Source organism: Anabas testudineus, chromosome 2 (assembly GCF_900324465.2).
Source record: "Anabas testudineus chromosome 2, fAnaTes1.2, whole genome shotgun sequence".
NCBI classification, from domain to species: domain Eukaryota; kingdom Metazoa; phylum Chordata; class Actinopteri; order Anabantiformes; family Anabantidae; genus Anabas; species Anabas testudineus.
This window is the reverse complement of record NC_046611.1, coordinates 10,287,951-10,306,689: the sequence shown is the minus strand read 5'-3', so window position 1 is coordinate 10,306,689 and position 18,739 is coordinate 10,287,951. Positions and strand designations below refer to the sequence as shown.

General features: G+C 43.0%; 1 protein-coding gene across 9 annotated transcripts in view; it reads right to left on the bottom strand.

Moving 5' to 3' along the window:
- Positions 1-122: 122 nt before the first annotated feature.
- The window catches only part of LOC113164772 (mitogen-activated protein kinase kinase kinase kinase 4), a 30,631-nt gene continuing 12,014 nt past the window's right edge, over positions 123-18,739 (bottom strand). Inside the window, exons 4-33 of one of the 9 annotated variants that reach the window (XM_026364243.1) lie at positions 16,673-16,798; positions 16,342-16,452; positions 16,159-16,249; positions 15,919-16,049; positions 15,741-15,795; positions 15,572-15,650; positions 14,547-14,722; positions 14,321-14,393; positions 14,018-14,228; positions 13,719-13,880; positions 13,373-13,459; positions 12,373-12,843; positions 11,143-11,295; positions 10,075-10,350; positions 9,459-9,559; positions 9,169-9,308; positions 8,861-8,955; positions 8,688-8,696; positions 7,559-7,737; positions 7,267-7,375; positions 6,555-6,836; positions 5,172-5,289; positions 4,572-4,742; positions 4,257-4,400; positions 3,993-4,127; positions 3,786-3,886; positions 3,555-3,704; positions 3,313-3,472; positions 3,069-3,208; positions 123-2,900 (exon numbers count right to left, since the gene is read on the bottom strand). In XM_026364243.1, the coding sequence (XP_026220028.1) occupies positions 2,817-2,900; positions 3,069-3,208; positions 3,313-3,472; positions 3,555-3,704; positions 3,786-3,886; positions 3,993-4,127; positions 4,257-4,400; positions 4,572-4,742; positions 5,172-5,289; positions 6,555-6,836; positions 7,267-7,375; positions 7,559-7,737; positions 8,688-8,696; positions 8,861-8,955; positions 9,169-9,308; positions 9,459-9,559; positions 10,075-10,350; positions 11,143-11,295; positions 12,373-12,843; positions 13,373-13,459; positions 13,719-13,880; positions 14,018-14,228; positions 14,321-14,393; positions 14,547-14,722; positions 15,572-15,650; positions 15,741-15,795; positions 15,919-16,049; positions 16,159-16,249; positions 16,342-16,452; positions 16,673-16,798 (4,320 nt within the window). In that variant the 3' untranslated portion in view covers positions 123-2,816. The remainder of the gene's footprint in view (positions 2,901-3,068; positions 3,209-3,312; positions 3,473-3,554; positions 3,705-3,785; positions 3,887-3,992; positions 4,128-4,256; positions 4,401-4,571; positions 4,743-5,171; positions 5,290-6,554; positions 6,837-7,266; positions 7,376-7,558; positions 7,738-8,687; positions 8,697-8,860; positions 8,956-9,168; positions 9,309-9,458; positions 9,560-10,074; positions 10,351-11,142; positions 11,296-12,372; positions 12,844-13,372; positions 13,460-13,718; positions 13,881-14,017; positions 14,229-14,320; positions 14,394-14,546; positions 14,723-15,571; positions 15,651-15,740; positions 15,796-15,918; positions 16,050-16,158; positions 16,250-16,341; positions 16,453-16,672; positions 16,799-18,739) is intronic. The other 8 variants (XM_026364244.1, XM_026364237.1, XM_026364246.1 and 5 more) reach the window with 8 other exon arrangements.

The following is an 18,739-nucleotide window of genomic DNA, read 5'->3' as shown; positions in this document are numbered from 1 at the left end:
TTAATAACTTTTACTTCTACTTTACTACGATTTGGTATAGATAACTTTGTACAAGGACCTCAAAAATAAATGTTTCCTTCTTTAATTACATTTTGGTAAAACTACAAATAAATGGCACAACATTGTAAATTACTTTTGATTTTATTCAATGAAAAAAAAAAAACTTTCAGGAAAATACAGTAATTCCCATAGTACACACAGGGAGGACATAAATTAAAGAGGCATGGCAGAGAGACGTTTGAGGGGGAAACATGTCAACTAGCACCTGGGTGGTAGAAAACAGTTGATCCACGCTGGCACACGGCCAGGGGCACACTGTGCACGATGCAGGATGCAGAGGAATCAGTGAAATCACACTCTAGACTTGTGTAATTTATAACGTGAGCAAAAGTTGATTATTCCTGTACACAAACGTCTAAATGATACAAAAAGGGAATAATACAAAATACAAAACAGGGGAAAACTGCCCTCAAAATAAATATAATATTCATATTGATGCACATTGGTTTAACAAAACAATTGCTTCTGTAAACATTTTCAACATAAGGTGTGCATTACAATTTAAAAACCACCGCAGTCGCATACTTATCTGAAAGGTTACATAATAAAAAATGCAGAAAACAAGACTAAAAACTAAGTCCGTGTTAAAAATATGCTGCTTCGTTCACGCTGTCTGAAGTGGTTTCGTAACACTGTTATTAGAATGTGTGATTTCTGTTTGTCGTCTTCGCTTTTCACAGGTGATCAGACAGTGAAAAAACATCTCATTCTCATGTTCTGCAGCTCTCAGCAGGGGCCCCACCTTAGACAGCGAAGGCACCACCCTAACTGAGAGCGTGATCAAAGAGTCGAGTTCAGGTGAAGCGAGTGAAACCTTACAGATTTGAGTCCTGTTGTCAAGTTTTCTCATTCACACTCACACTCACACTCACACACACACACACACACACAGGCATGTGCACGCATACAAGCATACACACACACACACTCACACACAGCTGCAGGATGGATTCTATTTTTAACAGTGAAGTTAAACTTAACATGAATCTGGGCCCTTGTCGTTTAGTTTCACAGAGGATGATCGAGTGAGGAGTAAATAAGTGGAATTAAAATACAGTTCTGTCATGGTGTGACGGCACAGTTACCGTAGTGTATTTGTTCTCTGTACTGTTCTGAGAAATCTGTGGGTCTGAAGCCCAAAATGTCAGAAAAAAGGTCCAATATTAAATCACATGGCTGCTTCAGACTAAAGTGACCTACATTATCAATATTCATATTTCCTTACACTTCACAGAGGCTTCTGAGCAAGTTTCGTCAGCTTGACACCCATTCTAGGGCAACGGTTTAGCACAACATTAAGCTAAAGTCTCCTTCAAAATACAAAACTGGGTGATTTGTGGATAGAAACAGTGCATCACCTGATAGCATGTTCCTCCTCTGTGTAGAGTGTGATATTCAACGCTTCATCTCAGCCCATTTAAGTGACACCTAAGCACGCTGCCTTCATTCCCTTACTGCCATGTCTGCCCTGTAACCTCCATGCTACGTTAATGGCCACCTGCTACTTCTGCAAGTCTAATTCACAGTTTATCCTAGCCCTACTTATGAGTGATGTTAAAGGAAAAATCCACCAGAGGAAAAAAACAGGTATTTGTAATGAAGCTCATATTTCTAGGTCTTAATGTCCATATGAAAGTAATCGACTAACAGAGGACATAGAAAGTCACAGACTGATGATAAATAGGGTGAATTTTTCCTTTAAGGCTCATCTACGGGTGTGTCCTGTGTGTTTATGCTTTATTTATGTGCAGCAAGTCATAGAAAATATACAGTGTATGAAAAACCGGGGCTACGTTTGTCCATAACACCAAAGCAACATGCTGTTAACAGGGCGTCCTCTGCCCGACATAACCTGACATGAGGCAATGTGGTAAAAGTTGAGTGTCTGTTAAAGCTGGAAAATTATGGAGCCCACACGGTTGATGTACTTAGTATGTACAAGCTGATATCCAGTACCCTGTAATTAATGGATATATTAAGGTCCCTTAAAAAAAACACAACAGCAAAAAAAACATCTTCACTTTAAGGAGGAGAAGGCAAAAAAGTGAAGACACAGAGGCAGATTTACAAATCAAGCATTGATAACTGGAGGCAAACTGTGGATGTGGACTAGTGTTTAATGACATGCTTGACGTGGAAATCTATTGTGGTGGGAAATAGGAGTTAATTTTACCTCGACTAAGCACAGCTACGAACAGCTACACTCAAGGTGTGGCACGTACAGTATTTGCCTTTTTTTAATACAGCAACAGCGCGTTTAGCCTCTGATCGACTAACGCGCTTCGTCACATGCTCAGTGTCTCCTCCATTCACACACATACGCGATGCAAAGTTTTACTATGACACATAAAGATTTACCATCAATAGGCAACAGATTCCACGACCCCCAGAGGAAGAGGAGGAGGAGGAGGCGGCGGCGATCAGCTCAAAGGTTGGTCACGAGGGGTGGGGTGTTAAAAACCTGGGGGCTCATAGGAGAGTTTCTGTCATAATATACTTTACTAGTACTCTCAGTGGACTTGAACTCAAACAGAACACGCCTCCCTGCCCCCAAGCACACACCCATCCCTCGCTCCATCTCATGATTACAGTCCAATCCGTTGTTTGTTTGCCCGAGCAGGTGAGTGGAAGCTGTTCCCTCTGGCTCAGGCTCGAGGGCTGTTTCTTCATCGTTGTTGGTCATAGTCATAATCGTCATGTGTTGGTCACTGCTCAGGTATGGTTGTCAGGGTTGGAGGGGAGTGGCAGGATGTTGACTACCAGCTCATAAGGGAGGTTCGCCCCAGGGTCATGAAGTACACCTGGCTGGCACCTCCAGGGCGTACAGAAGCAAAGAAGACCTAGGAGAGAAGCGGAAAATATATTGGCTATTTACTGGCTATATACTGTCTTCATCAGCTGAATGGTGGCATTTGTGCACTCAGGGAAGCAAAGGAAGACAAAAAGAAACACAAAATAGCTAAAGATAGAAATTCAGGGTAAAAGAAAGATAAAGGACAAAGTTTCACCTTATCATTTCTCTCACAAAGGAACTTGAGTCTCTGGGCTCTCTTGTGCATGAAGACGCCGTCCAGGTGTCCTGTCTCTACAGAGCGGATCTCTATGGCCTTCTCTCCCCAGCCCATGATCTGGTTTGACCTAATGTAGGCTGCAGACACACAGGGAGATGAGATGGGTGCACTGACTCATTAAAAATCACAGTCCGACTGAACAAGTTGGACAGTCTTGTTTTTATTAGATGGTCCCACTTACCCACTGAAGTTGGCATTTCTCCCCACTGCAGCACCACGTCCTTGGTGATGCGTCCGTAGGTGTTGACATAGACGCCCTCATCCTCGTAGCACACCAGCAGCTCGATCCCATCAGTGTTGGGCAGGATGATGATTGCGTGGCACTGGATGCTGGTTTGGATCTGAGGGAGGAAGTGAGACAAATTAGCACAGTTAAGAGTAAATCCTGAGTGAGTGCGAGTGAATCCTCCACCGAGCTCTTACATGTGTCGGCAGGTAGATGTCGTAGACGGCACCGGAATCCACATCCACAGCGTGGAAGCCTGAGCAAGAGCCGTAGATGACCTTTAACCTCTGACCTTCCTCCACAGTCAAGTCAACCAGCAGAGGCTTGTGCACCAGGTCACCAAAAGACTAAAACCAAGCAGGAGTAAATAAGTAAACTAGAACAGAAGAATCAACATTCAGCCCGACACACCCTGGAAGCATGCTTACCTTAAAGGCCATGAATTTGTGGTAGGGTTTGGGGGCCCAGGCATACACCTCCACAGCGTTCTTCAAAGCCAGCACCAGAAACTTAATCCTCTCATACTTCACTAAAAGGGAGAAGTGAGTCATCTATGAGTGACAGTCTTGCTTAGAGTTGGGTTTGTTGACCGATCTCAGTAAAAGTGAAACCCTTTGGGAACCTGTCAAACGTACCGACTTTGTAGTGGACACAGCCCTCCAGGTCGCCCACATTGACCCAACCCTGCTTCTTCTCCACCTCTGGGTCGTTGTGCAAAATCTTGTTTCTAAGCCACGACAAGTAATACACTCGCAGTTTATTCTTTTTACCTGCAAGAGGGAGAGTTTGATTAAGAGCAGCACATCCATACTTTAACAACTGTCTAGACACAAATGTGCACTGAGATCCAGACTGACAGCATTATTATGCTGTTTGTTCTGAAAGATGAGAAACTCCACCTGATATGGTGACTAGCACATTGAGTCCCTCCAGGACATCCATCTGCTGGATGCGTCTCCGGTTGATTAGGGGGTAGACCTTTCCCTGACCGCTTCGGTCCAGCAGCATCAGACCACTCTCTGTGCCCACCAGCAGGTTCACCCCTGGAATAATCACAGATACATATTTAAAATATAGTCTAACGCCCATAAAATAATGGTAAAATAACTGGGTTTATTAGCAAGCCACCCTACTAAGGTGTTTCTTAGCAAGCCTACCAGCTGCTGCATGAAGTATTCCATGATACCACATGTTGATTTCAGGAATAAACTTACCCCAGAGTGCAGCACACAGGATCTCGGAGTTGAATCTCTTCTTGTACTTGCGAATCTCGGGCGTGTCACTGGGTGGACGTGTGTTGACTGGGTTGACGTTGACCACTGAGCCTTTACGGGATGGGTCAGACCTCAGCGGATCTGCCAGCCGTCCGTCCTGCCCAAAACCAGCTGGAGTGAGGAGGAACAGAGGTGACAGAGGTCAGGCTGGATGTCAACATCATATTGCGTTAACAATCTAGAGCCCAAGTTGTGTAGCTGTGTGTTCATCTTTACCCATCTCTTGATTAGAGCTAGTTGAATCACTCTTGTACTTGTTACACAACATTTTCTAATATCGAGTCCACACACTCAATGCTGCAAACATTCCCCTGCATAACACCGGAATGTACAGTGTAAAACCTGACTCAGATGTTTCAACATGATGTCTTTATCAGTGCCAGAAACAGATGTTAAGAGTGGGAAAAAGCTATTGCTCGTAAAAAAAAAAAAAAAAAACTCCCTGCAAGATTAAATGCCTGTTTGTCTGTCACCAGGGAATTCAAGTGGCTTTGGAGTTTTTAATTCCTTGACAGCATTCACTCTGAGTTCTTCACTCACCCACGTTGTTGAGGGAGGTACCACTGGATGGGGAGATCTGAAGGAGGCGTGGGTCGATGAAGGGCGTGAAGGAAGAGGACGACTTGTGTTTGGACATGGAGCTGCTCTCTGACTGGGACTGAGAAAACAGAGATTTACATTTTCCTACTCAAGAAGCTTTAAAATGGACTGAAGAGAAAACACAACTGACACAGACATGAAACATATTAGGCCTTTGGATGAATTGTAACTAGGATTTGTTGTTACAGTCATTTGCTTTTGCTCTTGACTGAAACTACAACAGCAATCAGCCCCTTCAGTGGTGAACATGAGTTACATTTGAACCTCAGGGGGTTTAAAACAACACTCAGCTTAACTGTGTTCAGTCAAACTACATTGTTGTGCACACGCAACTGGGAATTTAAAGTTGGCAAATTTATAACACATCAAATGAAAAAGAAGGCATGCAGTAATGTTGTTGTTTTGAAGGTAATAAAGACAGACATATTAGAGGAAAAACAACATGAGCGACAAGAAATGTGCTGAGCAAAATGAGAAGTGATCCAAACACAGGCTGCTGTGAAATGTTAGAGGAAAAAGCTGCTCCTAAAGAAGCAGACAGAAGATTGTAACTCCACCACCCAAGATGCACAATGTTTGCAACATGATTATGTGCCACACTACAAAAAAAAAAAATTAAATAAAATAAAAAGACTGCAGTGTAAATATGTATATCATCCACTCTCACCCCTAGAAGCTGGCACTGCAAAACATCACCAGGCATGCCATCACCCACTCTAAAGTGACTATATCTGCAATGCACTACTCAGAATCTGCAGTTCACCCCAAGAAGCTCCGGATTTAGTTTCCTCCGTGCTGTGAGTATGTTCTACCAACAGGAGGTGCCAGTGTTAACAGCGATGCAGTGCAATGCAGTGAATTGCAGTAGGGAAGGAGGCTCAGAAGATTCAAACCAGGTGTCAGCCAAGCCAGAAGGGGGCAGAAGAGAGCCAGAGCGAAGCCAGGAGGTCACAGAGAGGGGGTGGGGAGAGGGGGGGGGGCAGGATAGGACACAGTAAAGCTCAGACAAACAATCTAGGACTGGATGGAGAGTGTGTCCAGACTTGAATAATCCTGATTTTAAAGAAGCATTTGCAAATTGTTTATTTTACCAAGCTTCAAGGTGAGGAAAGAAACGTAAAATACACAAGAGAGAATATTAATTAAAACTATGTTGGACTTAGTCTTAAAGCAGTGAATCGTGCACCATCTTGGTCTCAACATGGATAAAATAAACATTTGCAACTGCTATTTAACCATGATCTGCTTGCAGCATGTCTAAGCCTGTGCACTGCTACCGTCCAGTCCTTGGCTATTTGTCTTGCTTATGTGAGGGTGACATACCTCTATGGCAGTGAGTTTGTCCAGGGAATTCTGTGGGGACACAGCAGGACTGGCATGGCTAGATGAAGAGGGGAATGAGGAAGAGGAGGAGGAGGAAGGGATGGTTGTGGAAGAGGAAGGGGTGTGATGGCTCTGCTGGATAAGGTCTGGTAGATGGTGTATGCGGCCTGCAAAGCCGTTTTTCTCTGGCAGGCTGTAGATGGGGGGTTGGGGCTGACCAGAACCAGCCAAGGAGGAGGTGGAGGATGAGAGATTGACCAACCGCTTTATGTCAACAGTGCTCTGGAAGCAAGAACAGGCAAACTTGGGCTCGAACTACAGGTGGAGTAGAGGAGGAGCTTTATGTGTGAGCTTCGCATCATGATTTACTCCCATCTCACAAGACGCTCTCATCCAGAAACCACACATACAACACATTCCTTACATTCACCTTTGAGAATCACAACTGATGTGTAGTTTGTTTTAAAGACAATCTATAACAATCTGATGTTGGGTTAATGTAAAATGTGAAGCAGCAAGTTCATAATTACTAAACCAAAAATAAAATAGACATGGTAGAACAAGAACACAGAGGAAATGGGTGATGGATGGATAAACACTGAACACAGAAAAGGAAAAGAACATTTCTAACAACAATATAGTAAGTAGAATATGTCTTTAAATCGACAAGAACTCTAGTTTCAATAGTTCAGATCCCGTTTCCTTATCTTACCTGTCTGATGACCAGAGTGCCATCTTTAGAGGGCGTTGTGGCTTGGTCGCTCTCTGAGTCTTCAACCAGCATGGTCTTAGCAGACTCTGTCTCCCCGTTACTCAGCTTCCTGCAGAAGCCGTCAGGATATTTGGTGTTTGTGACAGCATTAACAGTTATGCAGTAATTTTACGTACAGTTTGATTTGAATAACAATGCACATTGTTTGGGGTCAACATGAAAACATACAAATTAAAAAAAGCAAGAGACGGTGAGAATCGTGAACATGCATCATTATCACAGTTCTACTTACCCAGCCCTGGAGTCCTCAGTTCCTGAGGTGGACTCCTCTCCCGCCTCCTGGTCCACCTCCTCGTCATCCTCCTCGTCTGTAGTGCCCGACTCTTCGCTTGAGGAGGAGTACTCAATGACCTTGTGGGGAGGCCGTACATCGTCTACTGCGCGCAGCTCCTTGGCCAAAGCAGTCAGGTCCTGAGAGGAACAGTCATTTAGTTTTAGAAAGCTGCAGTGCAAAATATTACAAGACTCAGGTTGTCTAGAATAATCCTTCATTAGTCTCTAACATCCCTGTAATTTATGTTCTACCAAAGTAAAAAACACTATCTACTTCTTCACCATTATTAACCCTAACCCTAGTCATCCCTCCTCACTTAACATAAACCTTCAGTGACTTCAGGTCTAACTTTTCAATTCAGCTTACATATAATAAACTGTTCCATATCTCTGAATGCAAGTAATCAAATATTTTGGGTCCTGGACTAAAGTTCAGAGGGCAGGGAAAATAAAATATAAAACCCTGCTGTACCTGAGCAAAAATCCCACTCAGATCACATTTAGGATGCAGTGAATTAAGTGGAAAATCCAGTCACAAATTAATAACTTCCTGATTCCTACTTTAAATCAGTGTTACACCAAGCTGCCGTCTGCTTTTGTTCTCCTGCGCACTCTTCATTATATAGTCTTGTAAGGTCGGTGACAAGCAAAAAAAGGGAGGAGGGATATTTCACTGATATGTTTAACAAAGCAAATAGGCCACAGCTTATCCAACAGCAAAGCCAGATGACATTAGGAGACATACTGACAAGTACAAGGAAACGGGAAGAGTGTATTTGCATTCAAATGTAGTCGCATTCAAATCCAGGCTCAGGGAAGCTGCAGCAGAAGGTTAACCCTTCTAGTGCTGTGTCTTTTGTTGATGACAAGAAATAAACTCAGGAAAACTGTGCAGGTATAAGGAAAGATACCAATAGAAGGCAATGGCATTACAGGCAGGAAGGGCAAGTAACCAGTGACACAATTACAAACAGTTATGGCATCAAACTGTTGTTTGAATCGCAAACTTTACCATGTAACACAGTGAGTGGGATAATGGTGCAAGCATAGCATAGGTGTAATTATGTAGTCTCATTTAATAGGCTTACCACATCACCCTAAGAGGTTCCCCAACAATCACGAACCATTCGATTCATGAGACGTTGCACACACCAGATGGTTGAATATCAGAAAATAGAAACAAACAAAAAAAGTAGAGAAAATATTTCACCTATTTAGCATCAAACGCCTTTAATCAGCACTTTGGTAACAGTGGACTTACAGCTGGTCGTGTAGGCCTGCCAAGGTTCTTTTCTTCTTGTTTTTTTGTGACATTTTCAGGGCGCTGGAGAGGTGATCCTTCAGATTTGGAGGAAGCTTTGAAATAACATAAGGAAGTAGCATTAGTGAGGGGCAAATTAAATGGGCAAGAAAGCTGGTTCTAAAATGATCTCCAACTATTTAATTAAAAACAGTCCAAAACTCACTAGAGCATGAGCAAGTTGTGGCATAGTGGGTGTCACTGTAATAATAATCTGATGTACTACTAAGTAGTTAGTAGAGTTAGTGAAATGTGGCCGAGTACAGTACCGGGAGACTCACAGCGTGGCCTGAAGCGGTCCCCAGAACTGGCCTGTGGGCTGGAGTTGGAGGAGCCGGAGGAGCTGCCACTGCCTGGTCGAGGCTGCAGCTTCTCTACTCGGTCCCACAGCGGGCGCTGCTCCAAATTACTGTCACAAGAACAAAAATTACATGTCACAGTCCTTTCAAATCCTTATTAACATTTTTACTTCTAGATATGCTTTGGTTGAAACTGTTGAAATGTTTGCAACTACGAAAAAAAACAACAGAAGAAATGCTTTCCAAAGGTCTCTACTTACCTGCCAGCGTTCCTCTGTCCACCCTGCATGCTGGGCTGTGATGGCAGAGGTGACTCTCGGCGTGACAATACTGGAGACCTGGATGTTGTCCTCACCGGTACCTGGAGGAGACACATTCAAAGGTCCTCACATAGATGCAGCCACATGTGTGTTACAAGATCCAACCTCATAGAAGTGCGTAGAAGTCAACCAGAAGTCAACCTACAATGTTGCATTATTTGGTCATTGGATGCAAGTGTAAATCATCAATATTTTAATATTTGTTATATTTTATGATTCAGCTTCAGATGCTGAGCAGAACATTAGTAATTTCGTCAGATCTAAAATTGATGACTGAAACCTGCACAGGACAAATGTTCATGTTAAGAGAAAGCTGAACCTTTCACTCAAGGAGATTGTTTATTGGAATTTTACTTCTTTATATCATCTGTGGGTGTAGGAAAAGGTTTTTGAGATTTAGTTAGAATAAAACTTACAGTGGTATTAACATTGGTGATTGTCACCGCAAGGCAGACATAGTAGACATATGGTAATTAAGGTGAAAGGCATGAGAGGAAGTGAATAATGGAGAAGAGTCGAGGCTGGTGTCCCGGTGATGCCATCATCAGCCCCTTACCTTAGGAGGGACCTCCTCATTGCTGGTCTGGTGATCAGCCCTACTCTGGACCTGAGGGTGGTGAAGGGGAGGTTGGGGCTGGGTTTCAGTGCGTGCGGGCGATGGATGGTGGTGGTGATGGTGGGGGTCCTGGGAGCGCAGGTGGAGTTGTGCAAAGCTAGAGGTCACGCCGCCGGGCTCGCTGAAGGACTGGGAGCGAGAGACCACGGGTGGAGGAGGAGGAGAGGGGGCGGCACTGTTGCTGCTTTTTAGAGCAGCCAGGTGGGACCACTGGACCTTTTAGGGAGTGAGGGAGGAGGGGTCAATGGGAAGAAGGGGACGAGAAGGAGGAGGTGAAACAAGCAGACAACACTGTGAGACACAAGGGAAGATGTGAGTGGTTTTTAACATACATGTGCTTAGATTTATACACATGCATAAACACAAAGCAAAACAACAAGATGGTGTGTTTCACTGGGCCTTAAATACAGGAATATTTGCTTTTTTGCCAGAAGTCAGAGAAGATTATTACCAATCATAAGAGATAAGTAGATAAAACTGTTTCTTGTCATTAAACCAACTAAAAAAATTTGATCATATGTTGATTAGTGAGCTTTATTAGAGTGGACAAGTACATTTTATTATTTTGGGACAAAGCCAGGCTATTAATTTCCTCACGTTCCCAAAGTTCAGGCACTTTCCTCGGCTCTTCTTTATTTTAATTTCTTGTTAGTTACAGGCCATTATAAACGCAGTGATGACTTCACTGCAATTAGGTTAATTCATTTCATAAGCAAAAATGTTTAACATTTTACATGATTGTGTTCTGGTATACACCTCTTAAGAGAAGGATTTAAAAGGCCAGTTTGCTCAGAGGAGAAGAAATAGTGGCCAAAACACAAACAAGTCAAATAACATGATGTCTAAATTCTAAACACAAGAAAGATAAAGGCTAAAACATGGGTCCAACAGTTAAACACCACCACCTGCCTGTTGCTTTGCTGACTGACAGTTTACAAATCCAAGAGTGAGGGAGGAACAGAGCAGCATGAAAATCGGGAAAATCTTCCAGGGGAATGGAGGAATTACCTGAGGCTCCATGGGTCGCTGCATGGCGGAGGCCTCAGAGGAGGAGCCGCCATTGGAGAATGATTCAGAGGACCGAGGAGGCGGAGGAGGCTGTTTGGGAGGAGGGGCACTCTGAGGAGAGCCCTGAATGTTCTTACGGTACCGCTCATCAGCCTGGGTAGGAGGGGATCGTACAGGACAAAGATGGAATGAGGATCAGCAGAAATGTTTTAATGATATAATGGAGAAAATCAAGTGGAAGGGAACCACTTCTGAAGTTTACATTTAGCAGACTTCTTTTCTGTTTAAATGGTTCCCATCTACTTGTGTTTTCTATTATTGCTGGTCTAAAGAACTCGTCATATTCAGAAAAGTGACAAAAACAACTGGTGACAATATGAAACATGCTTGAAGCCCGTTTGAGGCAGCCGTACAGACACAGTACAGTGGAGACAGGACTCTTTACAAACAAATACATCTTTGAATTTGAATAAAATGGCAAGAAACATTGTTAATAACACAGAACAGCTCTGTTGGTGACGGGAGAGACTACTTGGTTGTCCTGCATGTTAGTTTGGGCCTCAGCCGTCCACATGCAATGGCCCAGTCCACACACACAGAGTCAAAACTGCCATAATGCAGAATTTCACAGGTTCACCGAAGATCAAGAGAAATTCCTAACACTGCTGTTCTGTGTTGTTGTGAGGGTTTTCACCTCAGAACAATACAAAGAGAAAATGAGCGCTTGTCCAAATGATTAGACTGCACTAAAATGACTACTAGTCTAAAAAGTGCTCATGTAAGCAAAAATTGAATCATATTTATTTTTTACAGGGAAACAATATAATTGCATTTTTTCAATCAGAGCTTTAAAAGGATGGAAGTAAAACTAGAATCATGCTTATTCTTGTAAACATACAAACAGATCATTTCTCTTGCTCAGCCTGTTCAAACAGAAATATTTCAAACACCCTAAACGTTTTAGTAGTCGTGGAGGATCGCAACAGTCCAAGTGAGAGCGAAGATATAGAAGAGAAAAGCAGCTCCGTTTAATTCAGAAAATAAAAAACTGGTTTTTGGCTGCATAGTAAAAATTTTGTTATTGCTTTGGAAGTACTACATTAATGTAACTTTCTGGGCTAAAGAAAGCCCATTCATCATCATCATTATCACTGTAGCTCGGTGAAGACAAGCAAGAAGCAGCTAGAAAAAGCAGGCAGAGTGGTTGGCAGAGCCAAGGAGGACGTTCACCTCTCCGAAAGGCTGAGGAGGTTGACTGATAGGCTCGGCAGGCCTATCGAGGTCCAAACGTTCTGCCTCGGGAGTTTTAGAGTCAGTAGGGGTTTCAGTCTGGGGAGGGCTAGGGGAATTAGGGAGCGGGCTTGGACAGGTTTCATCTGAGTCGGCCCTCTCTAGCACAGCTGCCTGGGACTTAGTGTTGTCTGAGGGGATCGTCTGAGAGGCTCTGGAGGACTCATGAGAGCCCTTTGCTACAGAAACAACACTGTCAAGAACCTGAGCTTGAGGGGTTGTAATGGCTCTGTCAGGGGGCAGGGTGGAGGTCTGTGGAGGTTTACTATGGTCTGAGGGGGGTTTGGTCCTGTCGCCAGGCTGCTGTTTGGAATCATGCTTAAGCGACAGCAGGTAGGCCTGCTCCTGCTGCAGGCGCTGATGGAGTCGTTCAGCCTTGCGCTGTTCCTCGAGCTCCCGCCACTTGAACTCCTATCGCAGAGTGTGGGGATGATTCAAGGTGTTGAGAAGAGCTGGCAGCAAGTGTTGGCCTTGCAAACTCAGGATGACTGTCATCTTTTAAAGCCTTTACAGAAGTGTCTCCCTTTGACAGCATGTTTTGACCCTTAACAAATGTCTATCCTGTTCTGTGTCGTTTGTACTTTTCCAATCTTCCTTACATAAAATTTGAGTAAAACAGTCAAAACAGAAACAATATAACAAAATATATAATGTTTAACAGGTATGCAGAATAAAAAAAATACTGATATTATAATAGTATACATAGCTTTAAAGCATTAAAGTGTTTAAGTAATTTAAAGTGATGCCCAAAATCACAGGAAAAGTTTCAAGTGATAATTTAAAGGGAACCTGTAAACACATCAAATCTGGTGCTTGGATTCACAGGTTACTGTAGTTTCATTTTATTTTAGTGTAACTACTGTATAACTGATAGCTAAGATTGGAGGAAGAAACTGCTAGTTTTACTGGGAAAGGCTGAATGTGTGTATGTTTGACTGACCAGTAGCATGGCCTGTTCACGGAGCAGCTGCTCCTGCAGCATCTCCAGGTGTCTCTGCTCCTCCTCCAGCTGACGCCTGATGTACTCCTGTCAATCAAAGCAAAGCCATCCACACAGAGTCAGCAAAAACACCATCAAGCTCTATACTTGCTTTTTTATGCTTTAAGTGCAGGAACCTAAAAACGAATGTCTGCATTTTTAACTTTTTGTCTCGTTTACCATGATTAGATAATTCAACCTTCTGGTATCAACAGACAGATCAACTGTTGATTTCCAAATTAAGGTACCAGCCTTTAGTGGGTCCTGACTCTATACACCAAGGACAACTAAATATTCTGAAGCTGACCTGTTCACGATCGTTCCTTCTCTTTTCGTCCTCGATACGCCGGCGCTCCTCCTCTTCTTTACGTCTACGATCCATCTCTTCAATGCGCCTCTTCTCCTCTTGCTCACGGCGACGCTGCTCACGCTCCTGTTGCCTTCTCATCTCTCGTTCCCGTCGCTGTTGCTACGGGGACAGAAAGCAAGAAATCTTTAAAACAAGCGAACAAAAAACCTTTATAAAAACTTGATTTTGCAGGACTCTGTCAAATATTTTATCTTACTGGAAGACCCGTGACCAAGTCCTAGAAAGACTCATAGTACCTCTTCCAGCCTCCTCCTCTGCTCCTTCTGCTGCTCAATGCGTTTCTGCCTCTCGGCCAGTAGTTGACGCTTGTACTCCTCTTGCTCCCGGAGTTGCTGCTCCTGGAGGAGCTGCTGGCGACGCAGCGCCTCTGATCGCTCCTTGTTCTCCTGCTGCAGGCGGATGAAGTCACGTCGCAGGGTTGACTCACCTGGCACGTTGACAATGGAGCTGAGAACACAAGATTAGGCTGTGGTTAATTTTAAACATTTCTCAACAACGTAGGTACACCTGTAGGAAATGGTGTGACCACTAAATCGTACCTAGGCTCTCCCTCCTGCTCTGGGGGATCCTCTTCCTCCTCTTCACTGCCGCTGTACTCATACTCTGTCTCATCTGTACATGGAAAACAAACAAGTGACAGAAAAACTCACTACAGCTTTAAATACACAGAAAACTGGCTCAAGAGGTGACACAAGAATATTAATTGTACATAGACGTTTTCTACAACAAAAACATAAAAAACAGATAAGAAACTGAGAAACACACCTTTCTCTCCCCTCTTTTTCTTGGTCCGGTCGATGTGGTCTTTGAGCTGTATACGGACTTGCCTCTCGTTGGGCTGATCCCGGATGAAGGGGTGTTTCAGCAGCTGCTCTGTCGGAGGGCGCTGTGTGTAGTTCTTCACCAGACAGCTTTCAATAAAACTAAAAAACTTTTTGGTCCTGCAGGGATTAAAGAAGGAGGACAGTAAAGAAGAGTCTGTGAAAAACAGTGTTTGACGAAGGGGATGACATAAAAAGACAGCGGGGGAGACAGAATCATTTCAGCCACACAAGGACAGAGCACAACCAGGGATCCTAAGTAAAAAGGACATTTGTGCAAACAAGCTCAGATACTAAATTACCCATCAGTCCTAACAAGTGTTGGGTCTCTGCAACACTCACAGCATGACAACAGCCTCTGGTTCCTCAGTGTAAATTGAGGTTTATACATGTGGACAGGCAGCATCGAACCAGATCACATCACCATCACACAGAAAGCAAACAATATCTGAAATATGAGTTGCAGTTCAATTAAATGGTCATCACCACTGCACCTGCTGCCATTAACAGCTCGCTTCTAATTAAACAACAAAATGAAATGGCAACAGAAAAACTATGCATTACGAACCATCATTGTGTTTTATACACTGAAACAATGTGAACATTTCTATTTCGAGCCAGCAGTTTAAGGCAAGAGCCAATTCATCTCAGTTCTCATTTGAGTAAAAATAAATAAATAAAAGAGTCAAAGGTTGGATTTTTTTTCTGGTGTGTGTCCAGTACAGCTCTGCACTGTGTGCCAGGAGGGGTTGAGCCTGCCAGAGCAGGTGTACCACAGATGTTTAGCAGTAGAGCACAGGGGAAAAGGCAGACCTCTGCAACTGCCTGATTTGAGGTTTAAGATAAAAACAAACTGAACCAAAGGGTATGCATAAAGAGGCCAAGTAGGAAATCTGCAGATAAAACATTACAGACTAACTTAATATTCTTACTCACTTACAGAACACATCCATTGTGGGTGTAACTCACCATTTTTTAGACTTAAGCCTAGGAGGGGGGTTTCTCGGAATGAGGAAGAGCGCGCGCATAGGGTGCATGTCACAAAGCGCTAAAAGAAGATCCACATACATAAATCAGTAAGAATGTAAAAGAGTGAACCAACTCAAGAATGTTAACAGTAATAAAACCTGGTACTCACGTGGTGCTCCTTCAGCCATTTCAATAGCCGTGATGCCACAAGACCACAGATCACTCTGCAAGAGAACATGACACCTGTTAACGAAAACCACAACTGGGACACATGCTCAGACAAACCAAGGTGTTCGCAGGTAAAATACACCTGCTTCAGCACTTAAGACTTCTGTAGGGGTTCTTACTCTGTAATCGTATGTAGCGTCTGGGTTCTCGTCACAAGCAATGACCTCAGGGGCCATCCAATAAGGAGTACCAATGAAGGTGTTTCTCCTCCCCACTGTACGATCCAACTGGGCACTGACACCAAAGTCCACTGAAGAGACGAATGAGGTAACCACATTCAACAATGTGCTGTACACTCATGTTCCTACACTCAACTCCAGTTAATATAAATTTTTTGAGAAATTAATATAGGCGCTTACCTAGTTTGACTTCAGCATTCTCAGTCAGCAGGACGTTCTGGCCCTTGATGTCACGGTGGATGACGTGATGGGCATGTAAGTGGGCCAGACCCTTAAGAAGAGAGCGTGACACAGGTCATGAGTTACCAAGAAGAGAAAGGAAGAGTAAGGAGAGGAGAAAAGGAGTAAGGAGAATGAACTCACCCTGAGGATCTCTCTAGAGATGTAGGCGATCCAGTCTTCCTTCAGCTGGTTCCCTTTGGTGTTCTTCACCAGGTCTGTGATCGAACCAGCACCACAGAACTCCATCACCAGCTACACAACAGGAAGAAAACATGAGTTTGATTATAAGTCTGTGATACGTAAACAAACAATAGCTAATTTTTAAATACATAACAACGAGGAGGAGAAGGGAGGAAAAAAAAAAAAAAAAAAAAACAGAAATATCACAGAACTTAACAATAGCTGCTACATATTCTCTACCCTTCATACCTGCTCAACCTTAATAATTTCATGGATGGATTTGAGGACTTACCCATAGCTGGTCATCGTGTCCAGGGGGGCTCTTCTTAATGAAAGCACCATAGTATGTTGCTATGTTTCTGTGGTGGGAATACTTCTTCAGCATATTGATCTCCAGTTTAATTTCTTCCTCTTCATCCTACAAACACACACACACACACAAGTTATTAGAGGGTGTTTGTCCCCATTCTGTAAAATCCTTGTAATGAAAAACAATAATCATTAGATTGGCATGAGCCTCACCACTTGGATTTGAGTGGCATTGCATTTTTAAATCCAAACCAATTCATTTCCATTTTTAGCATCATATTAAGTGTCAAGGTATGCGATAATGACCCGATGCGGTTTCAGTGCAGACATGACCTTATTCATGTCGAGGACTGTAGAACAATGGACTATGAGATGCTGATTAACTGGCAATAGCTTTCTTTGTTTGGAGATTAATGATGCATGAGTGAGTCTCAAAGTGAGATGATGTGTACAGTAGACACTCTTGTCAATCCCTTTTTATAAAAACTAATAAATACACATTAGCTTCATGGCAAATCCCTCACAGGTACTGTAGTGTCAAGACATTATCCTGAATAGGTGTTTAGAGAGTTTTGTTTGAAAGAATAATAAATATCAAGCCCCATACTGGATATAGGAATATAGAATCACTCAAGGGAAGATGAAAATGTTTTTTTAAATGAGCAGTGAATGGATGGGTTTAATAATCTAATGCAATCTAAAAACAGACAATATGATCACATAACAAGTCCTGTAAATGCAGAATGTAATAAGGAAATGCAACTGGGAAATCTGTGGGTTTATCCAGTTTAAAAAATGATAAATCAATGCCAGATGCAACTTTCATTTAGTCTCTGTGGGAAATGGCTTTTGTTACAAGTAATAGGGGTGAACTTGTCCAGTATTCACAAAAGGTCATAACTAGCTGCAGTGCTAACTCCCTGCTTGCACTCAGTAGCATCTTGACAATGATTAACAGTGACACACTAATTGAACACATGCAGGCACAGCCTGTGAGTGGTTTGCTTTATGGCTACATCTCCTCTTCTATATAAAGTACAGTGGAAGGAGTCTGATAATAGTAATAATGCTGGTTAAACAGCATTATTACTGCAGACCGCAATGTGTGTTGTTTTGAGTCCTAATATAAAGACTCAAAAGTGATTTTATTTTATAACAAACAGCCTGCACAGCACCAAAACAGAGAACTGAAGCAAACATACTACAATGTGTACATGCTTAGTGAGCTATGCATCACTTGGAGCAAAATGGCAGTTGGCCGTCTATGCAGGCGGCCATACTGCTGCTGCCTGACTCGTTTGAGTTGACGTAAGCCTTTCTGTTGTGCATGCTGCCACCCCTCCAACCCTCCCTCCGCCATCTACCCCGTTTCTGCTGTGCAGCTGTGGGATTATCACACTCCCAACTGCAAAAGGCTCGCTGCCACAAGTCACATGGTGAGGGTGAGACAGACACAATCATATGGTGATGAGTGTCAGAGAAAGGGAGGAGGGGGAGGAGGAGTGGAGCTTTGGTCAAATGACAGAACAGAGGATATGAGACAGTATGTCGACATTCAATACCCATAAAAATAGATTATTAATTAATCCGAGGCACTCATGAAGATAATTATACAAAATATAAATAAGACTCAAGTAGATTTTCTTCAAGCCAAGGGCTTTCCATACGTAATGGTGAAAAATTCAGCTCGTCTTAATGTTTCCACCAACATTATAAATTTAAACAAATCTCTATGAGCATGAACACAGTAAAGGTAGTTAGCCATGTTCCCAGTCACTGAAAGCTGTGTGGTACACTTGGAATACAACTAAACCACAAGTTACAACAAAGCCAGTATGATGTTTAAGAAGTGTTTAAATGTTGGCTACAAAACCACAAAAACAAACTCAGCCTTTAACAGATTGCAGTTACATAGTGCACAGCAGACACACGAACAAGAACAAAACCCAACTCATCTGGTCAGCTCCAGAGGATTGGACATCACTTTAATATAATACAAAGTAGAAAGGCATCCATTTTTAGCTGCAGGCCTACATGGCAGAGAACAGTA